The sequence below is a fragment of the Gouania willdenowi genome, unplaced genomic scaffold (genome assembly GCF_900634775.1).
Source record: "Gouania willdenowi unplaced genomic scaffold, fGouWil2.1 scaffold_132_arrow_ctg1, whole genome shotgun sequence".
Lineage (NCBI taxonomy): Eukaryota > Metazoa > Chordata > Actinopteri > Blenniiformes > Gobiesocidae > Gouania > Gouania willdenowi.
The window spans coordinates 1-24,759 of NW_021144880.1; the positions used below are offsets into that span (position 1 = coordinate 1).

The 24,759-nt window shown below is 37.8% G+C and overlaps 1 protein-coding gene across 1 annotated transcript in view; it reads left to right on the top strand.

Moving 5' to 3' along the window:
* Positions 1–779: 779 nt before the first annotated feature.
* LOC114458574 (piezo-type mechanosensitive ion channel component 2-like) overlaps positions 780–24,759 on the top strand; it is a gene marked incomplete at its 5' end in the record, with an annotated part of 33,117 nt that continues 9,137 nt past the window's right edge. Inside the window, 18 exon segments of the mRNA XM_028440990.1 lie at positions 780–1,023; positions 1,629–1,743; positions 5,275–5,431; positions 6,237–6,326; positions 7,780–7,901; positions 9,239–9,307; positions 11,894–11,997; positions 13,833–13,931; positions 15,858–15,975; positions 16,078–16,155; positions 16,940–17,106; positions 17,184–17,377; positions 17,481–17,648; positions 19,886–20,277; positions 20,280–20,529; positions 21,131–21,389; positions 21,498–21,677; positions 23,293–23,599. Of these exon segments, the coding sequence (XP_028296791.1) occupies positions 780–1,023; positions 1,629–1,743; positions 5,275–5,431; positions 6,237–6,326; positions 7,780–7,901; positions 9,239–9,307; positions 11,894–11,997; positions 13,833–13,931; positions 15,858–15,975; positions 16,078–16,155; positions 16,940–17,106; positions 17,184–17,377; positions 17,481–17,648; positions 19,886–20,277; positions 20,280–20,529; positions 21,131–21,389; positions 21,498–21,677; positions 23,293–23,599 (3,113 nt within the window).

Consider the following 24,759-nt stretch of genomic DNA (forward strand, 5'->3'; position numbering starts at 1 on the left):
TACTAGACATTTTAGGCGACCCCATTTGAATTCAGGGCGACCCCATATGGGGTTATGTCCCCAAGTTTAAAAAAACACTGCTTTAAACACACTTTAGTGTTTCTTCATGTATCATCCGGTTCCTTGAATGCTATGATGTGATTCCTGAGAAAACAGGAATATTCCGGTGGATGGACTTTGACGTTGAACTAACCAGGAAATGAGGAATCAGACTTTGGAAACGTAGCATTTAGAGGCCACTATCAGCCATCTTACCATTACTACAGATGCACAAATGGCTTCCACTTGAACCAGGAAAACACTTTAAAAAGGGTAAATCCACATCACGATCGGAACAATTGGACACCTTTAACATAAAACGTGGTGGAGTTACGTGGTTGTTGCGCTTCTTTGAGTAATCACTACATCGCAGTTTTCCCAACATGTCAACCATCCAGATGCTTTTCATTGCATACGCAGTTTCTAAATCACCTCTCATTCCTACTAGTAAAGGTTATAAGTGTCATATTTGGGCTTTTTGTCATTTGGGGGTGAGTATCTCTTTAAGTCCCAATGTGTTCATCTTTCTGTAAGTATCAGACACACAGCTGGGACAGACTCTAACATATATTAGTCAAACCTAATGATTGAGACCCAAATTTGGCGTGCAGAAGGATTTTGCATTCTGCAGGAAAACCATTTATACACAAAGGAAAGTTTATCTGTCAATAGAAGGTTGGATTGTTTTGTTTTGTGCAACAAACACAAGATAAGTTTGAATGTACATTTTCCATCTGCAGGTCATACTTGGACATGCTGAAGGTCATCATGTTCAGCTACCTGTTTTGGTTCGTCCTCACCATCATCTTCATCACTGGAACCACGCGTATCAGCGTGTTCTGTATGGGCTACCTGGTGGCCTGCTTCTACTTCCTGCTGTTTGGGGGCGAGCTGCTGCTGAAGCCAATTAAAAAGATCCTTCACTACTGGGATTTCCTGATAGCCTACAACATCTTTGTGATCACAATGAAGAACATCTTGTCTGTGAGTAATTAAAATTGATTGAATAAAAATTGATTCTGCAAAAATATTGCAATATTTCACCACGCTATAATCATGTCGACTCAAAAAATGTCCATATTGTTTTTTTTAAATTACGTTTTTTTAACAAAAAACTCCTCACTCCTCAATGCATTTTAGCTGGAAGTTGATTGCACTTTATATTAATATAATAACATAATGGGCACTTTTATAGATGTATGTGGTTACTTTTAAAAAAATAATTTAAGAACTTAACAGAATCAGAATTGTTATAGAAGCAAAGGTTAAACATTTTTACTTTTTTGTAATTTGATAAACATACCACTTGTTTTTGATACCGGTGCAAGAATCACAGTTAGACATTTACTTTTTTTCCGCAAGTGTTGTATCGTATCGTCAGATTCGTGGCAATTCACACCCCTATGAGTCATCAGTGAGTAGAGAATCAACATTTGACACATTTCATGCTTCATACACTGGTTTTTCCATCATTCTGAGTAGGAAACTCCTCTAATATTGTCCACTCATATTACCTGGTGCAGTGTGTTTTCTCATCCAAATGAAGAAAAATAGTCACTTTTAATTTTATTTTTTCTCTTTTTCCCCAGATCTTGGCTTGTGGTTACATCAACTCTGGTTCACAATCAGTGCTGGTTGATCCAGTTGTTCAGTCTGGCCTGCACCATCAAGGAATACAACATAATAGTCGACCAGAAGGACAAGGTCAGTAGATTTAACTTCTGTGTGCGCGCGGGGGGGATTCGTTTGGAAAGACATTTGCATGTTCTCCCTGAATTGCTTGGGTGTTCCAGTTTCCTCACCCTGTACATGGTAGGATTATATAGGACTTGCTGATTTGCAGTGTTTAATATCAGAATCAGAATCAGAAACAACTTTATTGACCAAGTAATGTATGTTATACACACGAGGAATTTGACTTGGTGAACTGTGCTCTCTCTAATAGTGTAACATAAAATAATAACAATCAACTAGAAAAAAAAAATAAATAAACATAAATATAAACAGTATTTAGACTAATATGTGCAGAACTAAATAAAATACAAGATAATAATAATAATAATAATAATAATTGAAAAAATAAAAATAATACAATACAATAATAAGATAATAGATAAGATAATAGTGCAGTAGTGCATTGATGAGTAGTAGTAATATTGTCAGTTACTAAATATTTCCTTGATCCTCACAAATAATTACATGCATTAGTGTCACTTCAAAAACGAGCAATACGTTATGTTTATAATATAAGATCTTTAAACCACACCGAGCCACTGGTATTCACTAAATCAAAATTACATTATTGTAGCTTTTCAAACAGGTCAAAACGGTATTTAAAGCACAACAAAAAATATTCAGAAACTATTTATTGAAAAGGCTGAGACTGAATTTGAAGCAATTTAAACACCCATCCATCCATCTTCTCCCGCTTAGCCGTTTCCGGGTCGCGGGGGCAGCATCCTCAGTAGGGAGGCCCAGACTTCCCTCTCCCCGGCCACTTCCTCCAGCTCGTCCGGGGGGACCCCGAGACGTTCCCAGGCCAGCCGAGAGACATAGTCTCTCCAGCGTGTCCTGGGTCTTCCCCGGGGCCTCCTTCCGGAGGGACGTGCCCTGAACGCCGCACTAGGGAGGCGTTCAGGGGGCATCCTAATTAGGTGCCCAAGCCACCTCATCTGGCTCCTCTCGATGCAGAGGAGCAGCGACTCTACTTTGAGCCCCTCCCGAATGACTGAGCTTCTCACCCTATCTCTAAGGGAGAGCCCAGCCACCCTACGGAGGAAACTCATTTCGGCCGCTTGTACCCGTGATCTTGTTCTTTCGGTCATGACCCAAAGTTCATGACCATAGGTGAGGGTTGGAACGTAGACCGACCTGTAAATCGAGAGCTTTGCTTTTCGGCTCAGCTCCCTTTTCACAATGACGGACTGGTGCAGACTCTGCATCACTGCAGACGCCGCACCAATCCGCCTGTCGATCTCTCGCTCCATCCTTCCCTCACTCGTGAACAAGACCCCGAGGTACTTGAACTCCTCCACCTGGGGCAGAACCTCATCTCCAACCCGGAGAAGGCACTCCACCTTTTTCCGGTCGAGAACCATGGACTCGGATTTGGAGGTGCTGATTCTCATTCCGGCCGCTTCACACTCGGCTGCGAACCGATCCAGTGAGAGTTGAAGGTCACGGTATGTTGGAGCCAACAGGACCACATCATCTGCGAAAAGCAGTGATGCAATACTGAGGCCCCCGTACCGGACCCCTCAACGCCCTGACTGCGCCTAGAAATTCTGTCCATAAAAGTTATGAACAGAATCGGTGACAAAGGGCAGCCCTGGCGGAGTCCAACCCTCACCGGAAACGATTTCGACTTACTGCCGGCAATGCGGACCAGACTCTGACTCCGGTCATACAGGGAACGAACAGCTCCTATCAGGAGGTCCGATACCCCATACTCCCGGAGGACCCCCCACAGGAATCCCCGAGGGACACGGTCAAATGCCTTTTCCAAGTCCACAAAACACATGTGGACTGGTTGGGCAAATTCCCATGACCCCTCAAGGACCCTGCTGAGGGTGTAGAGCTGGTCCACAGTTCCACGGCCAGGACGAAAACCACATTGCTCCTCCTGAATCCGAGGTTCAACTATCCGGCGGACCCTCCTCTCCAGTACCCCTGAATAGACCTTACCGGGGAGGCTGAGGAGTGTGATCCCTCTATAATTGGAACACACCCTCCGGTCCCCCTTCTTAAAAAGGGGGACCACCACCCCAGTCTGCCAATCCAGAGGCACTGCCCCCGATGTCCACGCGATGTTGCAGAGTCGTGTCAGCCATGACAGCCCCACAACATCCAGGGCCTTGAGGAACTCCGGGCGGATCTCATCCACCCCCGGAGCCTTGCCACCGAGGAGCTTTTTAACCACCTCGGCAACCTCAGCCCCAGAGATAGGAGAGCCCACTCTCGGGTCCCTGGGCCCTGCTTCCTGATTGGAAGGCGTGTCGGTGGGATTGAGGAGGTCTTCGAAGTATTCCCCCCACCGATCCACAACGTCTCGAGTCGAGGTCAGCAGCGCACCATCCGCACCATACATAGTGTTGACGGTGCACTGCTTCCCCCTCCTGAGACGCCGGATAGTGGTCCAGAATCTCTTCGAAGCCGTCCGGAAGTCGTTCTCCATGGCCTCACCAAACTCCTCCCATGTCCGGGCTTTTGCCTCGGCGACCGCCGTGGCTGCGCTCCGCTTGGCCCGTCGGTACCTGTCTGCTGCCTCCGGAGTCCCACAGGCCAAAAAGGCCCAGTAGGACTCCTTCTTCAGCTTGACGGCATCCCTCACCCCCGGTGTCCACCAACGGGTTCGGGTATTGCCGCCACGACAGGCACCGACTACCTTGCGGCCACAGCACTGATCAGCCGCCTCAGCAACAGAGGCACGGAACATGGCAATTTAAACACACAAATAAAATGTATTTTCTTGAAGAATGTGTTAAAGGGAAGAAGTATGAAATGTATAATATATAGATATACAGTATATCAGTGAATTATGTCTCATTTTATAGTGTAAACAGGTGTATATTATAAGAAGATTAATGTATAGAAATAATGTATAGTACTAGATATTACAAGGGGTAGGATCATATAAGTTTATTCTTTCCCACTCCTTTTTGAATTATTATTATTATTATTATTATTATTATTATCATCTTTATTGGCCAAGTGTATGTTGTACACACGAGGAATTTGACTCGGTCAACTGTGCTCTCTCCAATAGTGAAACATTCAATAATAAACAATCAACTAGAAGAGATGATAATAAGTATAAACATAAGTATAAATATAAACAGTAGTTAGACTAGAATGTGCAAATAACAAGATGATAATAATAATAATAAATAATAATATAATAATAATAATAATAATAGTATAAAAAAAATAAACAAATACAAAATAAAAGTTAAAAAAAAATAAGATAAAAAGAACGAAAAAAGATAATAGAAAAGAAAGATAATAATAAAATATATATTATTATTATTATTATTATTATTATTATTATTATATTTTATCATTGTGGTAAATACACTGCTGTTCGTCTTCATGTTCGAAATACAACACAAAGTTCCTGCCATGCTGTGTTTTTGCATTTTTAGCTACTGGAATGATGTTGCTGAATAAAGACATTTGTTTTGCATGATCAACACAGTGTGAATAAACATGATGTGTATGGATCATGTGTATGATCAGGTGCTGATGAGCACTGTGAGCTGCCCAGCAACGAGGCCGGGATCATCTGGGACAGCATCTGCTTTGCCTTCCTGCTGCTGCAGAGACGCGTCTTCATGAGCTACTACTTTCTACACGTGGTGGCAGATATCAGATCCTCACAGATCCTGGCCTGCAGGTACACCAGTTGATCCCAGTCACTGGTGGACACTCATAGATTTGGAACAAATATGATTCACATTTTTTTTAGTAACATCTGTAACAGTTTATTATGGTTGGCAACTACGGATATTTTGATTATTTATGGACACAACTTTTTGTGCAGTAAAGACAAAGTTGAGTACATAATCAACACTGACAGTAGGTATTTAACTTATAATCTAATTAAGGGTTAATACATAGTTATCTAAGACAAAAATTAAGCTTTTTGTAATTATGCACAAATTGATAGGTTTTTTTTGTTAATTATTAATTTTTTTTGTTTAAATATTTTTCATTTGAATTTTGTCCACTTATTTTATTTTAAATATCAGTATTGCTGTGTGTTTCATTTTATTCTGTGTATTTTATATATTTACTTTTTATTTATTTTGTATATTTTGTTTACTTTATTAATACGTGCATACGTACATATGTCTATGGGTATGTGTGTGGTGTCTATGCGTACAGTATCCTATATCTATTGCTCTGCTTGACTATTTGTATAACACTATTGTTTACTATTATTCCCACTATTGATATCAATGCTACTGTTATTATTGACTTTTTTTGGTTTGGTTTATCCTTGATCCTGTTGGGTTTTTTTTATGCATGTAATTACTCACAAAATGTAGAAGTCTTTGTTCATTGAGTGCCAAACATGTGCAATAAAAAGATAAAAGTAAAGCAGTGACGACGAAAAGGGAAAATGAAAAAGTGAATAAATGTTAAGTGGGTGACTTTGATTTAACTTCCATCTCTTCTCCTGGTTGCGTGTGTTTCAGAGGGGCGGAGCTTTTCCAGGCCACCATAGTGAAGGCAGTGAGAGCGCGGCTGGAGGAGGAGCGCAAATCTGTGGAGCAGCTCAAGCGACAGTGAGACTTTAAATTAATGTGCTTTTTGTGTCTTCTTCCCACATGTTTACCTTTCACAAAGATCCCCTTTGTGTAACATAGCATTTGCCGCTACTGAATGTTGTCAATATAGAAGAAGTCTACAAAGTAACGTTCCCCCATGAGGTGTTTATCAAATGTTTTGCTCTGGCTTTGATTCATGTGAAATCTCTCTCACACACCATGTTGGCGGTGCCGACTAATCGTTGCCTTTTACGAGAAACTTTTTAGGTAGTCAGTGAACATAAGATATAAATCAACTTAACTTAAACAGCATGGTTATGGTTGTGTGTGAAAGAATTGTTTGTGAGTGGTATGACTCATGTATGACGGTTTAATGAGGCTCACATGATTGTAAAAGTTCCCACCATCACAAAATAACAAGAAAGGGTCAATTGGGTGAAAATAAGAGTAGTACAGTTAGTTTGGAAATACCAAAAATTATTTGGAAAAGATTATCTTCATTTTACTTATTCCCCAAAAAGACCTTAAAAGGGGGGAAACTTAACCCCATTTTCCTTTGGCCATTTTGCAATTTCCTTTGTCCCATTTCTGCCCCTTTTCAAAACTTTTTTCAGACTTTAGCTACCGTTTGCCAATAAAAATCTCTTTTTTTTCTATTTTTGTGTATTTTGCAAGTTCTTTTTGACACTTTTATCCAATCTTGCCCTTTCGTCTTTCTTTCTTTGGCCACTTTTCATCCCAATAAGCTACATTTTTACCCAATAAATACAACTTTCTTCATTGTTTCCTTACATATTGCCTCTTTTGTTCCAAATGTTTGCCCTTTTTCACTATTGTTTGCCACATTTTACCCTTTTTTACGATTTGCAACATTTTGCCCTTTTAAGCTACCCTTTGCTATTACATACCACCTGGTTCCTCTTTACTTGTCCAATTTTTGGCCACTCTTAACTGCTTTTGGTCCATTTTAGTCACTTTTCTTGCCATGTTTTTGCCACTTTTGGACCATTTTTGGCCACCTGTTAACATGTCTGCCTCCACTCGCTCGTTATAAAGACAAAACCGATAAAAACATAGCGGACTGGATCGGCCCACTTTAGGTCGACGGTCCACCAGGACAATGCTCGGTTTGCCAGATGGCCATTCCACCCCTGGTGGGAACCAACCAAGGACTCCAACCCACATGTTCTGAATTAAAAGCATCCACTCCTTCCATTTTTATTGCTTCCTGAAAGTGGGCTTTAATATATTACCACATAAAGGCATTGTATTCTACCTCTTGTAATGAGTTGAGGAGTGACTCCTGAGCTCTGTAAAGATCCACTCACTGGCTCTAATGAGCACTCCACAGGCTACATAACATGCAATAAGTTCACCATGGGGGCCCCTGAGATGTTTATGCTCAGTATGTTGTGATGATGTTTCTGTGTCGATACTTGGTGCCTCTCCACCGTCTCTCTGATCTAATCAGGATGGAGCGCATTAAGGTGAGACAGCAAAAGTTTAAAAGAGGCAAGGAGAGGATGCTGAGCATGGCCCAGGAGTCTGGAGAGGGACCCACACTCATCCAGCCTGAGGAAGATGATGACGATGGTATGACGACGTCTGCTGAGGAGAACCAGTCTAAAACTAAATCAAAATTTGCTGTCAACATTTAGCCAAGGTTGTTTGACAAAAATGTATCTTCATTTTAGTAAAAAGTTAGTCATCAGAACCATTTGAGTTATAATCTAGTTTTAGTATTAAGATTTTAGTTGGCTGAATCTGTTTTAGATATTATTGACTAAAATATAAAGCATAGGAGTTTATTTACAATTTACCAAGCTACGACGACACATTAAAATTAAAAAAAAAATCTGGGAACTATGAGGTTAAAGTCGTAATATTTCAAGAAGAAAGTTCTAATTTTGTGAGAATAAAATCTTATTTAAAAAAAAAAAAAAACTATATATATATTAAAGTCATAACCTTTCAACATTAAAGTCATAGTAAAAGTTGTAGGTTTATGAGAATGAAAATGAAACAGGATCTTGTCTGTGTTGTGGTCACTTGTGCGTTTTATGTAGAATGTGGAATGAGATAATAATTCTCTTTAGGTTTCACACATGGTGAAATACTGAGTCTCCTGGCCCATCATCACCACACTGTTATCAGTTTAAGGACTTTAAAGCCACTTTGCAGATGTTTGCGTTCGTTCTGATAACAGAACCAGACTGATTTGGAGCAAATAGTTGTTGGTTGCGTTCACTTCAACAGGGAATTTTGAGCGCTAGACCATTACGAGTTTTTTTATTCTCATAAAATTACGACTGTATTCTCAAAATATTACGACTTTAATCTAAAAATATTATGACTTTAATCTTGCAAAATTACAACTTTATTCTCTTAATATTACGTCTTTATTCCCGAAATGTTACGACTTTAATCTCGTAGCGCTCAGATTTATTTTTATTTCCATTATACGTCCTTGTAGATATGATGCTATTAATGTTTGTAAATACAGGCAGACAGATTTGGTCAATGCGTAAGATCAAAAGATCACATGATTGGATTTTGTCCCATGTGACAAAGTTATAGTTTTATATTATACAGTAAATAATTATAGTTTTCATTAGTTGACAAAAATATCAGTGTTTGTTAGTTTTTGTTCACATATGTTTTTTTTAATTAATCATAGTCTCATTATTGTCGCAAAATGTAGTCGACGAAAACTATGACGACAACTTTGAGCCAACAATAGTAACAGTGCTGAGAACTGTCACTGTGAAGCAGCAACAATGTGAAGAATTGTTTACAGAGTAATGCTGTCGTAATTAATAACACATGTACCCATTCATTTTGTTTGTACGTATCAAAAAAGCTTAGTGGAAAAACTGCCTTGAATGGATTTTCTTATGAAATGTTACATTGCTGTATGTGTGGAATTTTAGGAGCACATCGAGCGAAAGCCAAGACCAAAAAAAAGCAGTGGTGGAGGCCGTGGGTTGACCATGCTTCCAGTAGGTTAACCCCAAAACATCCTTTTTTTCTCTTCCTCCACTCTGATTGGCCCCTTGTGTCCTTGACCAGAACGCTGAGAATTCCCATACTGCTCATGGGCTCTGAAGGCAACCGACAAAACAGAGAACCTTATTCTTCCTCCACACTTCAGTCATTTTCTGTTGTCTATTTAAGGAACTTTTCTCACCTGGCTAACTTTACTGTGCAAGTGTAGAGGAGAGGCACTTCAGGTTTTAGAGGATTCACAAGTGTCAGTGCGGAGCTGGGTTACCTTAAATAGAAATGAGACGTCTATGAAGAGAGAAAATGACTAATGGGGTGGCGCTTTGTCTTTCGACGCTGTTGAAAACATGCATTTAATCATTGGTCTCACCTGAAGAGCCCACAGTAGAGAATTGCTCTGTCGTAAAACATTTTCAAGCAAAGACATGAATTCAACTCGCCTTTATTCTCAGTACTGGAATAAAGGACGGAGGGTTTGTTCATTCTTTGCCTGTAGACATGATCACCAAGCAGGAAATAAAACAGTAACAAATCATAATTTAAAAAAAAAACGCTGAAAACTGAAAAACTGAAAATTTTCTCCATCTGCCAGTAAAGTGCAGTCATTTGCCTGTTTGGTTTGAGCTCATGTCTCATGTTGTACTCCACCCCCACATGACATTTTCAAATTATTTCTCCACTTTTATCTCTTTGTCAATCGATGTTTCATCACCATTTTCCCAGCATCCTCCCCTCATCTCCTGCCCACCGCAGTTCTGTTCAAGGACATAAGCCAGCCTCATCCATCCCATTGTGTCTAACCCTTGACTATTGTAGTCTGAAGTCACTCACACTGCTAAGTCACTTATGACTCTGCACACTCAGGGGACTTTATTGTGCTTTGTGCTCGTAGTGATTTCCATTCTACTACACTTTTAACGCTCTGTGTTTTTAATAATCTCCTCCTGTCATATTGTGTATCTATAGCTATCCGTTTCCCGTTCGTTCGTTGGTTATTCCATTTTAAAACCAAATCAGACGGGGGCAGACTTTTATTTTGCTGCGTTTGATAAAAATGATCTTGTAACACGTTGTCCACCTCACACTGATGGTAACGAGACGTTTCGTTAATGAGTTATTGACGCTGGAAGTCCGAATCTGTGAATATCGTGCCATCTTCACCACCGAACAGTGTTACGATCCAAATAGTATCCAGGTAAACTGGTGACTGACCATCGACTGTGAGGCTGGTGTGAGGAACAATAGGTGTTAGAACTTGTTTTTGCGTATTTTAATACCGCTAGCCACTAACGTTAGCCATCAACACACACGGAAGTTGATCACAAGAAACGAGAAGCACCAGTAGATTCATTACACCACCTCTGGCTCCTTTCATTTTTAGGTAACATCCATTTTAACATTTCATTTCACCAGTTTATCAGTAATGTGACTTATGTACACACACAAACGGAAGATGTAATTTTAAAACAGAAAAACGCTGTTTGTCTGGTTTGTGATTTTTCTATATTTCTGTCAGTTAAACAAAATAACTACACTGTATTTGTTATTTTGATTAGGTTTTAAAATGTAATAACAAAAGGACGAACGGTACTTGGATTCATACAAGCAGGGTCTTTCTGTTTTCAAATTAAACCTTGTTCCGTTTGTGTGATATTTGTATATTTAAGGTAAAACTAGGATGAGAGCTTCATGTTTTCAGTTCACCACACAGAGGGGACCCACAGATGGGGGCGGACTTTTTTACCCTAGCAATAAAAAGAGCAATACATAAATGAATAGAAATAAAAATGGATGTTATGAGAAGCATGCACATGTTATGTGAGTAAAAGAACCAGAGGTAGTGTAATGCATCTACTGGTGCTCCTCGTTTCTTGTGATCAAAATAAATATTTTTACCACCCTCAAAAAAGCTGTGGAATTGTTTTTGCAAAAGTGTCAAATTGTAGAGCAGTGGACTTCAGTTCTTACTCTAATTTCCCCGGAAAAATCCAAATGGCTCACAAACCGAACAATTATTATTATTTTTTTTTTTTTTTTTTACAGAAAAACACTTCAGTGCTTTTTGATGTTTCTGTATTTCTGTTTTGGTTTTAAGTCAATAAAACAAGATAACCACCCCGATTATTTGTTATTTTGGTTTTAAAATGGAAAAACCAAAGAATGAATAATACACAGATTTCTAACAAACTTGAATATATTTGCGTTTTTGGTGTTAATGGGTATTTTTTTTTTTTTTTACAGCAAATAATGCTCATATTATCAGTGGTTTTCAAACTCTTCCCATGAGTCTCTGCTGAGCAAAATAAATGCCAAGCATCAACTTCTTGGTCTTTGTATATTTTCCTTCACTTTTCAGTCTCGTCACTTTCACTACCTTTAGGAAAATACACAAGCCCATGTTTTGCCGCTCAGAAATATTTATTTGTCATTCACTTCAAATCACCGTCACATTTGAAGATCAACTCAGCTTTAGGGGTGCGACCCCTAGTTTGAAAACCACTGCTTTAATATGACTAAAACAATAAATTGATTTAACTTCTGTTCTGGAGATGTTAAACAGCACTTTGCTCTCCGCCTCTCAGTGGTCAGAAGTGGAGACTACTATTTGTTTGAAACTGACAGTGAGGAAGAAGAAGAGGAGGAGGAGAAAAAAGATGAAGAGCCATTGAGGAAGTCTGCTTTTCAGGTGGCCTCTTTGTTTCTTTTTATTTATTCGTTTCCATGGGGGCGAAGGGATATAAGGCATACTTTTATTTTGTGGAAGTTTTTTTTTTTTTTTTTTTTTTTTGCATAACACTAGAAAGTAGAACACCCTGCTAAGGGCCTGATTTAGTAAAAGTTTGTGTGGATTGCATCTGTCAAATGCTCAAAATAACATGAGCGATCTATTTAGGGTCGATGTGTGAACTCATTTTAGTTCAGGGGCCGAATACGGACCAATTTGATCACAAGTGGCCGCGGGTTTTAGGCGGCAAAACAAACGATTTCCAAAATAATGTGCCCAAGTCTGCACTTCCAGTTATATATTAGAAATAATGTATGGAAGGCATCAACATCAACAATATCTAAGAAATAAGTTAAAATTTCTTTTTAATTTGGGGAGATTTTGTGGAAATCTTTGAGGAACTAAATTAGTTGGTAATTTCCACGACGACTCATGTTTTCTGTCATTTTCACTTTCTCCGGTGGCCAGATTTGGTCCCCGGGCTTTGCGTTTGACACGTGATTTAGGGCGTTCGCCTCTAATGAATATGCAATCTGGGCCAATTTACAATAACTGGAAAAATATTTTATTTTGAGATTTTAGTAAATCAGGCAGCAATGCGCTTTCATAATGTGCACATAGTTTTAATAATAATAGTGATATTTTCTTTATCCTTTATTGATCACCGTAATGAAATCTGTCTGTGCATTATTAACCTTTTTCCCCGAGCGGCGCCCAAGGAGCACGTTTGGGGGTTAAGTGTTTTATTCTCTCTCATCGTGTGTTTTCCTTTATATAGTTTACTTAAACAGGTCATTGAATATATTATTATTACTCCCTGCATATATGTTAATGTGTAGGTGTGACTTTTCCCTTGCAAACATTAAACATCTACATGTATAAACTTACAAAGAATAAGACAAAATCTTGCGCATTTGGAACTTAATTTATTTTCCACAAAGGCATCTGTATAAAATAAAAGATTGGTCAAAATGTAATTTTTTTTAAAATAATCAAAATAACACCAATAAATTCAATAAAAAAAATTTAAAAAAATGTATCAGGCTCTAAGTACAGCTGAATTTATGAATTCTAAAACAGTGCCATGCCAAATATGCGATGTGGGTAACGACATAAGTAGAAACCCCAACAAGGACCGGAGAAAGTGACTAAGCGTTGATCAGAAATGGCACGACTAAGAACATATGGATTATGTTGCCTTCATAATTAATGAAGGGACTATGCAACGGAAATAATCACAAAAAATAATAATTCACGCCGTAACAGTTGGGTGTAGAAATGTAACTAATTACTTCTTTAAAATGTATTTAAGTAAAATGAAAGATTTAGAAATAAACTCAAAAAAGTGCAAGTACCCATAAAAGCAACTCTTCATGTGGGTGTAGGTTAAATTCCATCACAGTGATAGTTAAAGTGTCCCAATTGGTCCAGTTTTTTTTTTTTTCTTTAGACAAATAAGCTGTTTTCTGTTTGAGTGGTTCCATCAACAGGTAGACATAACACTCAGTAAATAACCCTCCACTTACATGGCAGCACAGAAGCATGACAGGACAAACCACAGTCACTTTGTTTGAACGAGCTGCGTGCATTTATTTTTGGATTGATTTCTCATGGTGTGCTTTCGTTCCTGCTGCACTGTGCTATTCATTCTATGGGATCTAATATCGGCGAGTGCGTGTGTGTCCAGTCTGAGATTAACATTTGTAACTACTAATCCTTGTCTCTCTTTCCTTATATGAGTGTCTTGGCTAACAGTATGACGTATTAACTCCTCTGATGCTGTTCCTCTTCTTTAGCGAGCCATCGGGAAGTTTGTCTCTGCTGTTCTGGCTTTACCCAAGTCTATCATTAAGCTGCCTAAAACTGTACTGCAATATGTAATCAAGGCAGGCAAGGTACTCACCCTAACCATCAGCCTGTTCTCTCTGTGTGGAAATGTGCCTGCTCTAACACAAATACTGTAACAACACACAGTTATAGCTTTGCTGTTCAATAACCAGCATTTAAAAAAAAAAAACAAGTAATCAGGGTTGGGGTCAATAATAATAATAATAATAATACATTTTAGTTGGAAACCAGCACCTTTCAGGTCACCCAAGGTCACTTTATAAAGCATTGTGTAAAACCACGATAAAATCTTTACTGTTTTAATCTGAAACCGTATAAAATCTACAATAAAATGTATCGTGTAATTGATAATTAATTACAAATACAGCATAATTATAATTGTAAGTTTAGAAATATTTTGCTGTTGTAATTGTAATTGAGTTTAGATAATTGACTTTGTAATTTTAATTGCCATGAAAATTCTATAAAAAATACTAAACTGGGGAACCATGTTACAGTTCTATGTACAGTTCTACACATATATTATTAAAATATGTTTCATGTCAAGCTTTCCCACATTTTACCATTTTAAAATAAATAAATAAATCGAGACAAAAAAGGTTCAGATGCCCTCACCAAAACTATTAAAACCTATATTTTCATTGATTAGGAATCCTAACAAGGTAACCAATAGATAGGAAAGAAATAAGATAATAGATATTTGTTTTAAACACAAGAGCAAGGTTAACTTTTATTTATTTCAGGCTCAGTAATTGTAATTAATTGTAATTGAATGTTAGTAATTTCTGAGGATAAAAAAATAATTGTTGTTTAATTGTAATTGGAAAAAATGCCGGTCACTGTAATTGTAATTGAACATAAGTAATTGTAACTGAAAATTGTAATTGACTCCAACCCTGGCTGGAATACACATGCCTCTCTCTTTCTCTGTTTGATTAGCAACACTATTAATGCATGATCTGTAACCATAATCTACCAGTTTGTGCATGTGCTGGTATTTCCTGTCAAATGTGAATGTTCTGTGCTGCTTTGATGTTTTCTCTTGTTGTTTGAACATAATGTTTTCTGTTAATGCTGTTTGACTCCAAATTTATAATCATAGACTGACATTTCTATCGGCATTGTGATATCATTTCTTATAATGCTGACTACTTGACAAATGTGGAAGGTTGCATTTCCTCTTGTAATGTTCACGCAATTTTTTTCATATCTGACGTTTTTTTAAGATTTTTGTTCATCTAAATGTAAAAAAAAAACATTGTTGCATGAGGCCCAAAACTACCAGTAGAGTTTAGAGATTAAAGCTGCTGGAGGCAAAACCCATTTTTATCTGATAAAGACATAATGTACTGTAGGCCTCATAGATAATAAATCAAAGCTTGAGAAAAAAAAAAAAAAATGTGTGCTCGAAAGTTTGTTTTTATCTCCACTGTAAATAATATTCTTTGTAGGATGTAGTGAGATAGACTGATAGAATTGTTTTCTACGTCTTTCTTACTGTGATTTATTGTGTTTGCTCACAAATAATCTGCCAAAGTGGCATCCCAACACTTTTCTGCTATTTTCAATGACTAGAAATTGTGGCAAAACAATGGCGGATCCAGATCCAGCTGAAATATAAACTCTTGCAGAGTGAGGTGATATCACAGGGAATTCTGGGAACCAACTACAACAAGAATGGAATCAAGCCAATCACTTTCCTCTTTGTCTGGTGAAGAAACACAAGAAAGTAATGAAGTCAAAACACTTCTATGCATCCTTCCACGGGACTCCATATCCCACAATGCAATGCACAAAACGTTTTCAACAATGTCAATGAACCGAGTGTTTACAATGGAGATCAAAGCAAACTTTTGAGTGTCAGTTTCAACCTTTTTAATGGTCTCCAGCTGCTTTAAATTAAGGTTTTTAATGTGTGCCTTTGTGAGTCTTTTGTTTTCTTTCATTAAAACTTGACTATATCTCTTTAATAGTTTCTTTACCACGCCTGGATCAAAGACCCCAAAGCGGCTCTGAAGGCTCGTGGCAAAGATAAAAGGAATTTTTGGAAGAGATACACAAAAGTACGACATAGGAAAAACAAGAAAGATGGTAAACAAATTATAGGGACAAAAAAAAGGATATTTTCATAACAACGGATGGTATGACAACTTTTTATTTTGCTCACAATGAAATGTCGTTTCTGTTCCGCAGCAGGTCATGTGACCATAGAGTTGGGAGATCTCTCAGATGAGGAAGAAAAAGATGAGAACAAGAAGTCTGATGGTCCAGGTATAGCAGGGGTTCTCAGCCTTAAGGTCCGGACCCCATTTGGGGTAGCGAGACACTGAGAGGGGATCTTAAAGAAACAGAATATTTTTTGAACAATTTTTGCTCATTTTTTCCCTTTTTCTGCAACTACACCAAATGCCATATTTTTGCATTATTTAATGCATTTTTGCAACATTACTTCTCCATCAAATTTCAATCCCTTTTTTGCCCATTTTTTGTACTTTCAAGAGATTTTGAGCACTTTTAAACCAATTTTCTCACCCAATATTGCATATGTTTGTCCCATTATTGTCACTTTTTTTCACCGTATTTCATGCTTATTTTATGCCAATTTAACCACATTCACGATTTGTCAAGCCCATTATTTGCCAATTTAAATGAATTGTTCCTGTGTTTTTTTAAATTACACTACCCCAACACCCCCTCCTCCCATTTCTGCCACTTTCAAGCCAATATTGACACGTTGAACCCTTTTTACCATTTTTTTCTGTCTGTTTTTGGCCACTCTAATTTGCAACTTTTAATCAATTTCTGTCATTTTTAAAATCAAATCAAATTTCAAAATGTTTTCACTTTATTTCAGACACTCCATTATTTGCTCATAGACATAGTACAGTAACATTTGGTGTTATTGCAATTTTTGAATTGACCATAAGTGTGGATCTTTGGTGCTCCCTCTCTGTGTGATGGATGGATGGATGGATGGATGGATGGATGGATGATGGATGGACCCCCAAGAATGAGGACTCACCGTCAACACGTTTGCTTTCCTCGTTCCTCTCAGACAACATCATCAAGCGAGTGTTCAACATCATAAAGTTCACATGGGTGCTCTTCCAGACGACAGTGGACAGCTTCACTAAGTGGATGAATGACATGTGCAGAGAGTACATCGACATCCCCACTGTGCTGAGAATCGAACGCTGCATGCTAACTCGGGAGGTGAAAAAGGTACACGCTCCTCAATGCTGATGATTTTTAAACATGGGTTCCATTCAGTGCCACGACCCCTATTCTCCTCCGACTAGGGCAACGTACCTTCCAAAGACAGCATCCACGTCTACTACCAGAAAGCAATGCGACTCAACATGTCCAGGCAGGCCAGTATGGATCAGCTGAGCGAGGACGAGTCGGGCTCGGGTTCCGTCAGGGTCCGAAGGAGGAGAACGGGCTACAGGATGGAGAGCCAGGACTCCACTGCCTCCAGGGACAGCATGTCCAGGTAATAGTCAGATTTTTTTCATCATGTCAGATTAGCTCGACATTGATGCCACTTCATCCTTTCATTTCTGATCATCCCATCTGTCATTCTCACCATCTGTCAGTGCCTTCACTGAGGCCACCACGCTGTTTTCTCGCCAGTCCACCCTGGAGGACATGGATGCAGAAAACATTCCTAAAACCAGCGAGCGGGCCAGGCCCAAACTGCGTAAGATGTGTGGCATGGATGTGTCAAATTCATCAATGGACAGTGGAAGCAGCGTCATGTCCAGGTGCCTGCCTGCCATCATACCATCTCACACTTTTATCCATGCATTGGATTTTACCTTTAGATCATTTTAACGTCACTTTTAAACAGGGCTTTAAAAAAAAAAAAAACATCTCTTTCAAGATGAAAAGCTCAATCTACAGTAATTCTGAACAACAAATTTGGGTTAATAAAGAACATATTTAAAATAAAACATCATTGTTAGATTAGTAAAACATTTTTTTTGTTAAAAGGGTTGTATGAAATACATGTGTACAAACACTAGGGATGCAACGATATCTAAATCTCACGGTTCGGTATAATCGCTTTAGTAGTAAACTCACGGTACATTCAATATTGCGATATTGTCAGAAAGCTCACAATTTTACAGGAAGGCGCACAGTTTGCAGCAATGCGAGCAATAACAAGAATGATGACCATTGAGAAATTGTCTGTTCACTATTCTGACAGTATTTATTGTCATACTTTTAGATTTATGACATTATAAACACCTGAGTACTGCCTACTAACAGATACAGATTCAACACTGGTATTGAAACAGTCTATAAACAATAGATTAAATAATAACTGAAAAAAAGGAATTTAGATTATTCTAGCGAAAGATGAACATGTCAACAATTAAGGTTAGGAGTAATCTCTGAGCTTTTAAAGCCGGGTTTCTCGGTACGCAATGGCACTACAGGGGGTATTTGAGACAGAGAGAAAGGAAAATATGTAAATGAAAGCATTAAAATAATGGGGTTTTATCATGTTTATTTTTAGTTAAAAATGATAATCACACTGAATATTACCAGCAACTCACAAAATTGACAAAAACACGCAAAATAAGAGACAAATATACTAAAATAAAAATAACCGACAAACAACAACAAATACACACAAAATGACACCAAAAACACACACTAAGAGAGAACGATACTAACCATTACCAGCAACACATAAAACAACGAACATGCTGACACTAAATGAGAGAAAAATACACAAAAATAATGGAGAAACATACAAAACCACATAAGAAACAACCACACGACACCAAAAACACACACAGTGAGATAGAATAATTGAAATTATACCGACAACGACAACACATAAAATAAGAGAAAGATATACTGAATGAAAAAAAGAACAAACAACAACAACAAAGTACACAAAATGACACCAAGAACACACAAAATGATGATAGAAATTGGAACAATAACTGAAAATACAAGGATCAGTCCCACACTAGGCAGGAGACGACCATAAATGATAAAAAAATATAGAATACATTTATTCAGCAGGAATTAAATACTGTTTCATTCTACTTATTTACAAAGTGAGATTTTTTAAAGTGTGTATTTATCACTCATCCATTCCATGATTATGCTCTATAGTTATTATTCTGAACAAAATACAGTAGTCAGACATAAGGGGGTACATGGATTCAAAAGTAAGCACTTGAGCCAAAACAGTTTGAGAACTACTGATTTAAAGTATCCACTAACTGTATTACAATCATTATTTAATACCGTGACACAGGGTTGGGGTCAATTACACTTTTCCATTACAATTAAAATTACAATTGTTATTTTCCCCCTGAAAGTCAACTACAAATACGTTCTCAATTACTAAAGTTCAATTACAATTAATTACAATTACTGAGCCTTTCATAAATAAGCCCATAAAACGGAACATTTCTTTTGTGTTAGCTTTCTGTTAGCATCTCTTATGATAACAGATCAGTTTTGACCCATGTCTTAAATCAGCCTTAAAATACAGTAAACATATATTATCTATAATCTAATTTGTTTTTCATCTCTTAACATCCATGAAAATATTGGTTTTAATAATTTCAGTCTTGTTTCTGTCAGTGTACCCCTCGATTTCAATTTTTTTTTTCTAACGGTAAAAAGATCCTCAAGAGAACTGACAGGTAAAGTTGACATGAAACATGTTTTACATCATTAACTATGTCTGTATAAGCCATCGAACTGTAACATGGTTCCCCAGTATTGTTCAATTAGTTATAAATGACAGTTTTTATAGAATTTAGTAAAGTATCTGAACTCAATTACAATGGCAATAGATATTTTCGATTATGATTGTCATAATTGTAATTAATTACCAATTATGCGATTACAATTATAATTGACCCCAACTCTGCCGTGACATAACCACGTCGATATTGCGGTATTGTGATATCGTCGATACGTCACATTCCTAATAAGCGCACATATTTCTCTCTGTTCTTGTCACCTACAGTGACGTGACCCAGAGTGTCATAATCTACTCCAGGCAGGGAACCACAGACACCATTGAAGAAGCAGAAGATGAGCAGGATCAAGGAGAGGAAAGGCCGCAGGGTCCCTGGGAGTTCCAACAGTGCGATGAAGACCAGGACGGTAACGCTGAGCCTTGGAGCAGTGGAGAAATACTGGAACAACAGGATAGAGATGATGACGTGGGACAGGAAGAGCAGGATGGATTAGAGAGTGAGGAGAAAGCACAAGAAAAAGAAGAAGAGGAAACAGAAGAACAGGAAAGAGACCCTGTAGGTCCAGACGAGGGGTCTTCTGTCAGGGCAGAGATGGCTGATTCTGTTCCTGACAATGACGTTGTCACTGGGAGTGAGGACGGAGAAGCGCAGCAGGACTTTGTACGGACTGTCAGGCGGCCCAACACTACACCGTGGACACTGACGCCTCCAAAACCTCTGATGCTGAGGTGCCTCCCAGCTACAGCAAGGCTGTAAGCTTTGACCGCCTGGAGGTCAGCGACGACGAGAGCGACTCAGATAGAAGGAGACGCATGCTTATGACCTCTGACAGCCGCTCAGACAGCAGATCAGACATCATGCTACCCTCTCTGACCACTGACTTCACTGCTAGTGAATTACTACTGAACAAGTAAGTAGAAAATAATAAACCTCCGAGATGAACGATCTCCACACATGCTTTCAATGGATACACGACATTATTTGAGCATAAAAAAACAATAAAAAACAGTCTTATATCTTGTATGTATGATCTTATATCATATCTGAGGGCCAAGTTATTACATTCATGTCAGCATTTAGAATAATGACAAATGAACTTTAATACAAGAAAAAAAGGTGTGTTTTTGTGTTTGTTTTGGAAGTCAATTTGTGTATTTTGTTGTGGTTTTGTATAGTTTTCTGTCATTCTGTCTACTCTTCTTGTCTTTTTGTATGCTTTTCTCTCATTTTATGTCGATTTGGAGTCAATTTGTGTTGTAGGAGTCTTCTTCGTGTATTTTTGATGTTTTCTATTGTTTTGTCAGTTATTTTTCTGTATTTTTGTGGCCACCTTCAGAGTTCTTGAAGTACATATTGGATTTTTTTCTGTCATTGTGTGTGTTTTTTAAGTCAATTGTGTGTGAGATGTGGGTTTGTTGCCTGATACTTCAATATGATGATGATCCGATGGATGGATGCATGCATGCATGCATGGATGGATGGACTCCATTAAACCCTGGCTCTTCTTGCAGGATGTTTTACGATGAGGAGTTGGACGACTCTGATAAATTCTATGAGAGCCAGCCCCTGATCCTCCAGCTGTGCTACGCCCTGTACAACATGCTCGTGGCACACTCTGAGCATGTGTGCTACCTGGTTATAATTATCAACCACATGGTGTCTGCGTCCTGTGTTACGTTAGTCCTTCCCATTACCATCTTCCTCTGGGCAATGCTGTCTGTGCCCCGGCCCAGTAAACGTTACTGGATGACTGCCATCGTCTACACTGAGGTCAAAGCTCCAACACACTATTTATACTCTAGCTTTGGCATGAATGATCATCAGGTTTTGTAGCTCAGACGGCGTTTCTAACATCGGTGTTTTGTGTTTTGCTTGTAGGTCACGATCGTTATCAAGTATTTCTTCCAGTTTGGCTTCTTCCCTTTTAACCAGAACAAGATAGATAAGAACAGACCGTACCACCCTCCAAACATCATTGGTGTGGAGAAGAAGGATGGTTATGTTCACTATGACCTCATCCAGTTACTGGCTCTCTTCTTCCACAGGTCCATCCTTAAGGTGTGCACAACAAACACAATAAAAATCATTTAATATAACTTGTTATTGATCATACAGAAGCACCCTCACTATTGTTATCCGTTTTTTTTTTTTTGTCCGTTGGCCATTAACTCAAAACGTTCAGAAAGTTCTGGATATTTATGCTTAAACTTTTATAATGCGTAACTTTGAATCTTTTTGAGTTATTGATTTTTCTTAAAATCTTAGCAAACAAATTACAAACCATTCAACCTTTGACATATTCAGCTAATACGTTCAACCTTTACAAGCTTTTTCAGCTTTTTCAACATTTTCAACCTTTTTCAAGCTTATTGCTAATGTTAAGCTAGTGCTAGGTTAACGCTATTGCTAGGTTAATACTAGCTAGTGCTAGGTTTGTGCCAATGCTAGGTTAATGCTTTTGTTAGGCTAATGTTCGCGGTAGGCTAGTGCTAATGTTAATTTATGTTAATGCTAATGCTAGTTAATGTTAAAGCTAATGGTAGTTAATGCTCATGTTAATGCTAGTTAATGCTAATGCTAACTCTAGCTAATGTTAATACTAGTTAATGTTAATGCTAGGTAATGTTAATGCTAGCTAATGCTTAGATAATGTTAATGCTAACGTTAACGCTAACTAATGTTAATACTTGTTAATGTTAATGCTAGCTAATGCTAATGCTAAGATAATGCTCATGCTAGTTAATGTTAATGCTAGCTAATGTTAATTTTAACTAGCTAATATTAATGCTAGTTAATGCTAATGCTAAGCTAATGCAGTGCGACAGGGGCTGGCACTTGCATCCTCACTTGCATTTCCTTTAGTAAATGCCAATATTCTGGTTAATATTTGAGATTTTAGGGATGTCCCGATCTAACTTTGTCACTTTCTTTAAAATACCAGTTTTGGTATTTTCTGAGAATTGGTCGATATCGATCTGATCTGATATCAACACGAATCATACATACTTTTATGACTTATTTTGTTGTGTGTAATGTTAGAAAAGGCTTGATGAAGTGTTGTTACTCAAACAGAGAACAATAGTCAGCAACAATAGGTATGATGAAAACTGACCCATTTATTATTAACCAATAAACAGTTAAACCATAAAGAATATTCTACAATTCAATAAAATAAATTAGAAGAGCCTAAAAAATAACTTCTTTTAATCCAATAAAAACAATACATACGGTACAAATATATTTTTAAAGTGCAAAATAACTTCAACATAAGCATAAGAATATTCTACAACTGAATAGAATAAATAAAAGAAATACATTCGACAACCCTGAAAATAACCTCAATAACTCCAATAAAAACAAACTGTGTATCGGAGCATTTATATTGGAGATTTTAGATGCAGGCCAATATAATTCACTACTTGTTTTTTGCTGATATCAAATGGATATCTGATATAAAATGGACAATGGACTCTCTTAGTAATTGTAGTATCGAAACTGACTTTAAATGCGTTTTTCTCCTTGTACCATGACTAATTATTATACAGGCTTGTGATTCAATATTTTCAAATACTGTGTATTTTATTGATTTTTATGCAAATGAACTTTGTTTTATAAAACTGTAATTTTAGCCTGGTATAATAAAACACAGCTGCTGTGCATGTTTTCACTTCAGTGCCACGGTCTGTGGGATGAGGAGGACCCCAGAGAAAGGAGAGAGCTTCCCCGTGTCAGCGAATCTGACGATGAGGGAAAGGACAAAGAGGAGAGCGAAAGGGAGTCCGAACCGGCTTCGTCTCTGAACAGTGAGCGGAGAAGCTCCAATCACACCATGAGGTCCATTAACTTTGGGAACTCTATCGACTCGGGACAAATCCAGATACAGAACGCTCAGCCTCAGACCTACCAGAGGAGAAAGAGCTCCAGTGGAGGCTCACACAATTCTTACCGATCCCATCAGTCCTCCTCAAGGACGAAGAGAGGTGAAACACATTCCCTGTTAATGGTCACTGATGCCCAAAAGTTTGTTTTGATCAGGAATAACAAGTAATTTCAGTTTAAACACTTGGAAAAGTGAATGAGTGACTCAAATAAATTAAAATTTATTTTATTTCATGACATTTTTTTGGGGGGGGCTTTACTATTTATTGTAATTACTTCATTACTACTCTAAAATATGTGATTGCATATTTTATGTTATTTTTTGAAGAAGAATAGCCACAATTATTTTTAATGAAGGTTAGGTTTTTGACCCATTTTGTTGAAAATGTGTTGAGATAGGGGTGTCTGAATAGATATACAATCAACTTAAGATGCTAATGTTAATGCTCTATATTTTAACATTACATAGCAGAAGTAAGAGTTGTGTTTTTTTAAATACTTTTTTTTTTTTTATGTCCAGGGCTGTGTTAGAAATGGCATACTAACGTACTATACACTACAAACTCAATGAGTATTTACTGTCCACTATCTACTATAATATGATTACAATGATGACCGTTCCCACTGAGGTATACTTCCAAGTTTCCCAAGATGCATTTTGAACCTACAACCACAAAAACCTGAAGCACACTGAGGCTAAATATCTCACTTGCGGCGCCGACTTTGAGCATTTTAAGAGAAAGTGACCAAGTATTTTATAAAAACTCACGTATACACATTTCATTTTGACATTTCAGAGATCCTGGAGATTCCATATTACCCGTTATTATGCTATTATTATGCACTGGTTACCTTCAACACAAGCTATATTTCCAAAGTGTTCAAATCTAAGACAAGACAATCTGTACTTTACTTGAGTATTATTTTCTTGGAGGACTTTTTTATGGAATCAGAACAGTATCATAATGAAAGAACTCTTGCAGGGTTTTTCACGGACGCACGTGCTTTGTTTCGTGGTTGTATTTCAGATTCACAAATGCACACGATCTGTTTCGCAAATATATATTTGTTTCGCATTTTTATTCCAAATTCACAATTGCACACGATCCACACTTTTAAACCAATTGCAGAGCTACTGATATGTGCGCATGCACGGTGTTCCAACAAGAGTGTGGAGAAAATATAAGAAGCCATATGATTGGCTGACAGCAAACACACCTGATTGGCTGATGAATCTGTCAATCACTTTTATCAGCCAATG